Source organism: Cibotium barometz, chromosome 31 (genome assembly GCF_041138505.1).
Source record: "Cibotium barometz isolate CiBa-2024 chromosome 31, ASM4113850v1, whole genome shotgun sequence".
NCBI lineage: Eukaryota > Viridiplantae > Streptophyta > Polypodiopsida > Cyatheales > Cibotiaceae > Cibotium > Cibotium barometz.
This window is the reverse complement of record NC_141076.1, coordinates 5,002,204-5,012,483: the sequence shown is the minus strand read 5'-3', so window position 1 is coordinate 5,012,483 and position 10,280 is coordinate 5,002,204. Positions and strand designations below refer to the sequence as shown.

General features: G+C 39.8%; 1 protein-coding gene across 1 annotated transcript; it reads right to left on the bottom strand.

The window, feature by feature from the left end:
• Positions 1-7,713: 7,713 nt before the first annotated feature.
• LOC147620427 (large ribosomal subunit protein eL39) lies at positions 7,714-8,776 on the bottom strand. The gene is made up of 3 exons (XM_086824642.1): positions 8,621-8,776; positions 8,155-8,258; positions 7,714-8,023 (listed from the first exon to the last, which is right to left on the bottom strand). Exons 1-3 carry the CDS (start codon positions 8,621-8,623, stop codon positions 7,975-7,977), a joined length of 156 nt encoding a protein of 51 aa, XP_086680768.1. The 5' UTR covers positions 8,624-8,776; the 3' UTR covers positions 7,714-7,974.
• Positions 8,777-10,280: the final 1,504 nt, after the last annotated feature.

Here is a 10,280-nt window from a genome sequence, read left to right as displayed (position 1 = left end):
GCACAGTTCTTCAATATGGCCATATTTTTAGGCTCCTTGGCATCCCAATGGGTTTTGGGGTATCCATTCACCAAATATGGATTTGGGTTACGAAAAGAATAAGGAAAAAATTTGACAATTGGAGAGGTATGTATATGAGTTCGACTGGTAGGGTTCTTGTCTTGAAACACATCTTGATCCTTGCCTCTATCTATTTCCTGTCTTGCTAGAGACCCTCTAACAAGGATTTTAAAAGTTTGAAATCCCTATTCAAGACCTTTCTGTGGTCAGGAGATGGTATGATGTATAAAATACATGTAGATTACCCCTTTTGATAGCCCTCTTGTCAAAGTTATATGGAGTGCATGGAACACAAGAAAAGGTGATCTAGCCCTATCCTCCCAATTGTGTCATAAGGTCATCATCATGAGGAAGGATTCCATCTGGCTCTCAATGCTTCTGGGAGACTATGTTGAGGTTAATGCTATGTCCCAAGACTTTTTCCTACACAAAAAGAGCATCAAGATGGACCTATGGACCACCAACATAGCAAACACTAGATGTCCATAAGAGAACTTCAAGAAGTCTATAGACTTTGTCCTAGATACTTTCAGACTCAATAGGTGGGACCCTATTCTCCCCCCTCCCCCCCCCTTTCCAACTCAGCAAATCAAAGTTCTCACAAAGCCTTCTATCGGATCGGCTAGCTTGACTTGCACCCCATCCCCCCTGGTCGTTGTACCATAGTCCATTGCAACCTTAATGCCTGATGATGGAACCTGCTTTGGAATAGGAACCAATGGGATTTTAGATTCATTCATTTGTGGTCCCAATTCATACAGCCAAAATAAAAAATCTTATTGTCCTATATTCAAAGCCATTTGGTCTGGATCAAAGGCTCTTAAATTGGGTGTTGGGGAGATGAAATTTGTGGGCATGCCAAGGAATCCATTGCCCACCTTTCTTGGTAACATGTTCTGCTTGGAGTTGCTCCTAATTGTAATACTAGATTATGGAATATTATTAGAGCTGAGTTCCTTTGGGCCATATGGAATGCGAGAAACCAGAAATTGTTTAACAATTAAAGAATTAATGTCATGAAGGGACAACTTGGGTAGCCTAACATCCTTGCAAAAAATCACGAAAGGGAAAAAACCACGTGGTATGTAAATAAAATTAAATTATGGAATAACTCCCTTCAAAAGGCTCAATCGGCCTCTCTCTCCCTCTATATCTGTGAGCTTTCTGAAGCAACCTCGAATCTGAATCATTCTCAACACTCCAACGCATGCGCCGATGCATTACCTCTGCCACAACAGGCTTTTGCCCTGATGTTGTGTTGGTCTTTGCTACACATGATGACAGCCGGAACTTTTATGCAAATCATTGTACAAACTGCCAATATGCTGCTACGTCGCTCATGGCTACTCTACTTGAAGCTTTACGATCGATAGCATTTGCTATGCTTGATGATGGCCACTGGCTTTTGCTGTGATGTTGCGCTGTCTTTGATCTCAGCTCTCTGCTACGCATGATGACAGCCGAAACTTATACAAAAAAGGAGCAATCGATGTACAAAATGCCAAACAGGCTGCTACGCCGCTCATGGCTACACTGCCTGAAGCTTTACAATCAATAGCATTTGCTACACTTGATGATGACCACTGGCTTTTGCTGTGATGTTGTGCTGGTCTTTGCTCTCAGCTCTCTGCTACGCATGATGACAGCCTAAACTTATACAAAAAGGATCAATCATTGTACAAACTGCCAACAGGCTGCTAACATTAGCAACAACATCAATAGAGATCAAGAGAACTCGTGCATATACAGGAGTTAGCTCAGATCAGATCAAATCGAGCTGCATAATTAATTAGCGTCTGATTTTTCATAGTGCATTAGTCACTATAATCCGATCAAAAGATCAACATCAGGTGTCACGGGAAGAAACTTAGGAGCAACGCGTGGAGGCAATCATGGGCATGCCCCCAGCGGTAATGTTCTCCTCTCTTTTCTCGAGATGATGTCTCTTGGAATGCATTGATCACACTGATCACTTTGAGCTTGTGTCTATCGAGTTTGACGAAGATCTATTCATGGCGATGACACTTATTGAGTTGTGCAACCATGGTAGATGCACATAAATTTTTTGAAAAGCTCTCAAAGGCTGATTTCATGTTGTGGATCGGATGTATTGCTAGTCATCCAGAAGAAGCTACCTCTTTTGCAAGCTCGTATATGCTTGAGAATCCCGAACTACCTCATGCACAAGATGTCTTGGTATATAAATGCAAGCAAGTACTCTCTCTCTCTCTCTCTCTCTCTCTCTCTCTCTCTCTCACTCACACACACACACACACATCATCATCAAAACCAGGTGCACTCCATGCTTTGAAGCTTGTGTGTTTTGTGTGAGTGTTTGGGTAGCATACTTCGTGTAGTGTAGAGCATATTTGAAATGCTCGAATGAACATGAATTTGAAAGCATACTTGGAAGCAATGTTGGACTAACATCCGCAATCGATGAGCTTGAAGCCTGTTCTTATGTTCGGTGGAGATTCAAAAGTAGCTCGCAAATTAGAAAATTATAAATTCATTACTACATTTAAAAATGAGTTTTGTATCATAAATCAATACGTAGGACTAATGGCCACCTTCAACACTGAAGGTGTTTTGGTCCACTTTCGATATCAAAAGTGCTATTTGGGAAAAGGGCGAAGGGCACATTCTCCTATGTTTATTAAATTTCCAGGAGGACTGTGCCAACTCCCCGCCATTCTTTATGTATGGTTTTTTTTTACTTCACTCACACAAACGAGCACGAAAATCCTATGACTTGATGAATGACATGTAACTTATATTCATTTGTGGTAATGAATTTAGAATTATCTACCTTGCGATGTACTCTAAGATCTGTGTCAATGTCCATCGATTCCTCATGTCGAATATAATCATAGGCTTAGTGTTCATGCTCGTACAAGTGCAAGCAATCAAGAGGATAAGGGTACCCAAGGAATCTAGTTTATACATATGAACTTGGTGGCTGATGCTAAATTCAAAAAGTGGGGAGTTCATGCCCGAACAAATGAAATGGAGGAAGCCATGAAGACCCTAATGGTGAAAAGACACTACAATGCCCAGATTGCTCAAATCAGAGAAGAATCTACCATGAAAGCTACCTCCTTAGTAGAAGAAGGAAAAGAGATTGAAGAAGAAGTTTAACAATTGGCTCGCTTCATCCTAAACATTATTGTTCTTTCAAGAATTCTACCAATATGTAGAGGTTTTAGTCTTATCTAAAGTTACTCTTCTCCGTTCAAAAAAAAAACTTTTTGTTATCCCCCTCTTTTCATTTATATAGTTTATGCTTCTCAAAAAATAAAATAAACCTAATGGATTTAAACCTTTGAACCCAGTGGTGTAAACTCTCGATGCTTGCACTTGTTTTTCAGAGAGTAAAGGTCACGATTTGCTTTGTTTTTCTTTTGGTTCCTTAGACTGTTTGGGGTGTAGCCTAGCTATGCTACTCCTAATTCAAGAGGTGAATTCAAAAGCAAATGCCTAATTGTATCAACTTTTGGGAGATTTTTATTCCTCTAAAGAAAGCAATGCACATGAATTTTTGAGCTTCTAATTTATGTTTTATAAGTGCTATAATCACACCAATCTGGCAATCTTTACACTTAATTCCAAAAAACATAGCATTTAAGCAAACAAATTAGTGATTTTTCTTTTTTAAAACAAAAAATTGGAATGAAATAAAACTTAATAAAATAAGAAGAAAACACTCATTCAAAACACTCCAATACCATATGCCTTTCAAGGTGTTACCCTCCTCTAACCAACACATCGAGCAAACTTTGGTAAGCCCAATAGCTTGGAATATACACTAAAATGGGGCTAATCCCTATGACTCTCCCTTATAATAACATCAAATATATTCAACAAGTTCTCTTACCTTTCTAGTACATGTGTCGTGCGGGGGACTTACCAAAGAGCTACAAATGCAACTTTCGCTTGGGGGTGTGCTAGCCTGGCTCTGTGATGTCTCCTCTCATTATCACACTAAAGAGCTCCTAGCTGATGGAGTGTAAAGAGACAGCTTCTCTTACTTTGATGGAAGCAAGCAAAGATTAGCTCCACTTGGCTCCAAATCACTCAATAACAAGGGCAAGGAAACTCTAAGTGCTATGGAAGCCCTAATCACTCCCAGACTTACTAGCATCCATCTACACGATGCATGACTCAAACCAAGACAAGCAAGAGAAGAGGGAAAGAGAGTAGAGAGCTCACAAGTCTTGATTCACAATTGGGAATGATTATGTATTGCTTATGTAAAAATTGAGCTATATAAAAGGAGCTTGCCTAGCCAAGACTTAAAAATAGATCTTAGGAATTCTTGATTCACAATGGGGAATGATTTATATATTGCTTATGCCAAAATTAAGTTATATTCAAGGAGCTTGCTTGGCCAAGACTTAGAAATAGTCCTCAGCAACTAGTCTAGCTCACAAAAAGTATATCTATGAAATCTTAGACTTATATACAAGGAGCTTGCCTAGTCAAGACTTAAAAATAGTCGTTAGCAATTCTAGATCCCAAAAAGTATATCTACAAAATCCTAGAGATGCCCATATTCATTTATGAAGTACAAGGTAAGGCCGCTTTATATATGTTAGTGCCAGGTTACAATTATAATAGAAGACGTGTTCTTTATTATAAAGGCAAGGCAATGTTAAGCATAGGGGTTTACCATGGATAAAACTTTTCTACTTACCATCAATGTGTGGTGTTGCAATAGTAGAAAGTGTTTGGAGTCGAGAGGATAATAAGCTACTAGAATATGAATCCAATAAACTTAACAGTGGTGCATGATCTTAAAATATGGAGACATTATATTCTTGGGTTAATGGATTGAGCTTCAAACTGATCATCAAAGCTGTACCTTCACTCGATCAAACTGAATCCTTAACAAAGAAGGCGGTGTGAACTTAAAGAACTTGAATTTGTAATTACTTATAGACCATGCAAGGATAATGTGGTGGCTAAGGCTTTGACCTACAAAGGTATTGGTGATGTTATTTCTACGATAAGGAATGAGTTGCTTGATTAGGTACAAATTCTAGTGAATAATTACTTTAAGTGATAATTGAGGGGTGCAAATTTATGTGAGAACTATAAGATGGAATTCTATTTTATACATATGCATTCCTAACCTTTATGAGTTCAAGAAAGTTTTCCTTTTGGAGGCTCATGATATCCTAATAAGACATAGAGGGTTTAATAAAACCTATGTAGCAGTGATGGAGAGATTCTTTTTGCTTGTATTGAAGGATTACATTTGCATAATTGAAATTTCCGTGAGGAATGTTCAGATAGAATTTTCGGTCTGATGGACCATTATTGTGTTAAGGGTATGAATGATATGTTCTGAATGAATTGTTCTCTGATAATGAGTTCTGGATGTTCTTCTTGTAGAAGGGATCTTTATCCCAGGATTCTACTTGGCTTGACCAGACTATAAGGAACCCTAGAATCAATTGGATCTTAAGGTGAAAGAGTTTATCCTCCAGCTAAGTGGGGTAGGATGTAAGATTCCTCCCTCCAGCTCTTGAGGTGTAAAGGTGTAAGAACCTCCCCTTCTGTTCTTGAAATTATTCCCATCTCTAAAATAGGAGAAAGATCTTATTTTACCTTGTTTTGGCCTAGAGAGAGATAATCCAAAATTGAGATATCTTTGGATATAAAAATCCTCCTGAAGAAGTGCCCTAAAAGTCAGACTCAAAGCAAAATCAAAAAAAATTCCAAAGTAAACTTCAACCATTGGATATTTCCAAACTGAAGAGGGCGTGCATTAGTCTAAGCAACTACATCAATAAACGCAAGAAGATACAAACCTGTAACTCGCACCCAACACAATAACATGAACCACCTTAGCATTACCTCTAGCAAAATTGGTGCTAAACAAGACCTGTGAGAAAGAGACAAGAGAGCTCCAATGGATGATATGTAAAAACTCTTACACAACAAACAGATTTTGGCCAAACACCAGTAGAGTACAGCATGAGGCACTCCAGAAATTCTCCTTCTAGCAATGTATGTGAGACTAATCAGTGGGCATATATGCAATAATCACATGCAACCTTCAACCTATCCATATTCAAATCAAGAATGGTCTTAATCATTATGCTAGGAACCATGGACTATTTCTTCTAAACACAATTAGTACTATCTTTCACAAGAAAAGACTAGGAACAACTTGCAATTAAAAAGAGATGGGAAAAAATCCTTGATTAATATTACAAAAGGTTATTATTATTGTTAGCTATTGCTTCTCACCATATGCTGTGCTTGATTGAAGCTCAAAAAGTGCAGAAACGCACGCAGCTTGAACAAAGCCACATGCATCCATGTACGTGCCTACTTGACAACTCTTCCAAGCTTACAGCACACTTCCATTAAAACACTTGAATAGACATACCAAAACATAACATTTTCGCCTCCGCAGTTTAAGGCATCTCCAAAGAAAAGAACATGGCAAAACCAAGTGACCAGATGTGCAATTCATCAAGAAGAATGTTGCGCCTGCACTTCTTGACTAGAAATTAGTACTCTGCACACAATATCTTATGGCCAAGGCAAGCTTGAAACTTGACGACTCCATGCATTGTCCTCAAAAGCCAATAAGTTACACCAAACAAAATCAACAGGACATAAGTTCATACCCATACAATGGGTATATGCAAATCAGCTATATAGTAGGAGGACCAATCAGAGTAACAGATGCCAAACAAAGCTAACATGCAAGAATATTTTTCAACTAGATTAATAATCCAAAAGTTGCAACTTACATATCATATTTTATGAGAGATTTTGCCATGAATCAGAGTTCAGCATTTTAATGCCTTGCAACCCTTAGAATTTCAGGAATAAGGACTGCACTATAAAAGGTATGGTGCAAGTTTATTCCAGAGTGCATAAGATCTCGCAAACCAATGCATTGTGTTTCCCAATACGACATTCCTGGCCATTTTTGCCATGCCGAACCCACTAAAAATATAACCTCACCCAGGCCTATCAAATTTTCCAAACTTTCTTTTAACCTTTGATAACATTTATTATCAACTTAATGATAAATCATTGCGTACAATTAGATATTGAAACTTCCCAGGTGGAGTTAGAAGTTTTAAGCCCATCAAGAGAGAGCTGTCCAGCTATACAACACCACTACCTTTATTGATTCAAAGGAAACACCACTACCTTTATTGATTCAAAGGACTAGGTATCTGGTCAGAGCCCTCAGATGCCATGTTTTTCAGACTTACTTCAAACAGCAACTTTAATCATTGATTTGGAAGCATGGGGGATTCAAGTAGCTGGCAGCGGGAGCTGTCCATAGAAGAGGGGGATAAGGGGAACAACCGTGAAATGTGCCCCTAGAAGAGAACAATAACCAGCAGCAAATTGTATAAACACAAAAGCAAACGTCAAATTTTATACACAATCTAGTAAACCAATGTCCTAACTGAATTGGCCCACCTGTAGTTTGGCTAAGATCAGCCTTTACTCTTCCCAGCAGTGTACAGCATGATGATAGACAACAATACTAGGACAAATACAAACAACCAGTAGAAACCACATACAAATTCCAGAAGGTGAAAAAATCATGCAGATCACAACATAAACCCACTGCAAAACATGACTCAAAACCCTGTCTGACCTCGAGGCATAGAGACATAGGCTAAAAACTCAGCAAATTACATTCTGAGCAAATAGATGAAGGTCTGCCCAGACAGGTTGCACATTTTGTTTGATAAGGATGCTGGATAGCATCCAGGAATCTTAATTATCATAGCATGGTAAAAAAGTACAAGCCCAAACCACGACCTCTACATGAAATCTCTTGGAGGCCTAACAGAAGCTACATTCTCAAACCAAAAAGTACGAGCAAGACCGACAAATCTTGCATGATAACTCTGTAAAACCATTACCAGAGGCCTACAGCCCGAGCTTGGTCCTACGCCAGTGCCTTCTCTTCGCGTTGTACCTGTCACATGGCGTAATAGATGCAATGTTATCAATGCAACCCACCTGAATGTGCCCAGATCTGTGCACAGAGCTATTGCATCTGAAACATCAGCACAACTGAGCGATCGGAAAGATGTGTAGAGACCCTACCTGATGGTGTTGTCGGTTCGCATGCGAATCCAGTGAGGAATCGGCCGGTTCTGCCTCTGCTTTTTCGCCAGCTTCTTCTTGATCAGGAAGGTCTTGTGAGAAGGCTAGTAAAAACAGAAACAGAAAAATTAGCAGGAACATCTTGCAATTGATGACCCTTAACTTACACAAATCTCACCAACGCAAACCCTAACACTAGGAAAGCGGACAAAGCCCTAAAATATCATAATACCTACGTACTTATCCAAGAGAAACCCTAATCTGGAGCACACAATCACGCCTAACCCTGTGCAGTTCGAGAACCTGACGACCATTGCTGACTTAATGACCTGACATCCTAACGCGTTTCAGACTCTGCGGAATCTCCTTTTCTGATGCGAAACCCTAATGCTGGGAACCCAATGCGATAACCTCAAGCTGCTGACCCAGAGAGAGAGAGAGAGAGAGAGAGAGAGAGAATACACACCATTGTAGCTGTTCCGCAGTTGACAGGACGCTCGTATGTGCGGGTGGAGAGCGCCGACGAAGGGAGAGTAGAAGTGTAGCCCGAAACCCTAAGTGAGCACTTCGTATGGGCCGTCCGATCTGAACTCAATAAATCGTAAGGATGTGCTTATGGCTTACGGTGTTCACATGTGCATCGCTTGGGCAGCTTTGATGGGCGCCCCTATTTGTGAACAAAATAATTATGATGGGCATGGTGTTGTAAATGTTGCTCCCCGTTCTCACAACTATAGGCCTACCTTTTTTTTTACGAGGGATGGGTGCAGAAGGATTTCTTTAATAAGTGGGGCAGGGTTTGAACCCGGGCTTTCTTCTTGAGAGCCATCCGGCTACACCAGCACGCTCCAACTCACATACCCTATAGAGCCATACTTAGAAAAGCCATGGTCCAAGTTATTCAAGCACAAAATAGTACCTAAACACATAATAGTAACTGAAGTTGCATCTAGAACCAACTACCCACCAATCTATGCCAACTATAGCTTGGGGGTAACAAAATATGATAAGCTCTTCGAGGGCATGGTAGTAGAGATTATGATGTAGTTAAAGAGGATAGAATTCGCAAACTCAAAACGTATAAATAGAAAAGACATTGTCAAATGATAGAGACTACAATGAAGGGACCTAGGAGTTTACACTCAGAGTACACACATGTCCCACTCACCTTAAGGAATAGCACCTAAACATGGAAAGACTGCCATGAATCAGCTATGAAAGCCTGGGCATAAGCTCTAATAAGACAAGATGTCTATCATATCAAATGATGGTAAAAGGTGATAAAGGATACAATAGCCTAGACCAAGGTCACTTATATAGTGCCTAGCCATTTCACACTAGCTAATCAATATACCCATGCCCCAAATCTATGCTCAAGGAACCTAAGGTCTACATGCCTAGGCCCACACCCATACATGTGCATGTGCATATATAATTGCTTCATTACAAACCATCCCCTCCTACAATGATTTCGTCCTCGAAATCAAAGGGTGGTCATGCACAAAAGACACGTACAAAGGCTATATACAAAAGCCAAAAAAAAATGTCACATCCGAAGTTGAATGTCAATGTCGTCATCAAGGGCATATGACCTCTCCTGGATCAAATGGAAAAGAACATAGTGCAATGCCGATCATGAAGCTAACAATACATCCTTGAGTCGAATGCAAAGCCAAGGAGTCGTATGACCCCCAGGGTCAAATGGAAAAGATAACAGACTCCCGTTTATGATGATGAAGCTAATCATGCAAGTGCCTAGATCAAAGGAAAATCTGGACCATCCAAACTCCAAAAGAATGGCCCTTCAACCATCTAGATTAAATGGTAAATATGGAAGACCAATGTCGATGATGAGGCTAGTCCTAAAACCTCCTGTGTCGAAGGAAAGACCAACAGCTAGCACATCCTCACAGTCATAATGTGAGTCTGGCACTGAAGACATTCGTACAATGAACTCGAAACAACTCATGGCCGGAATGACAAAATGTCCTGGCATAAAAGAATCATCGTGCAAGCCAAGACTAGGATGTGCCATAGGTGCATCTGAATGTCGAACCACATAATCAAAAACCATACACTATAAATGGCAAATGATGCACCCAAAAGTAAATGTTGCAGCTCCGCAA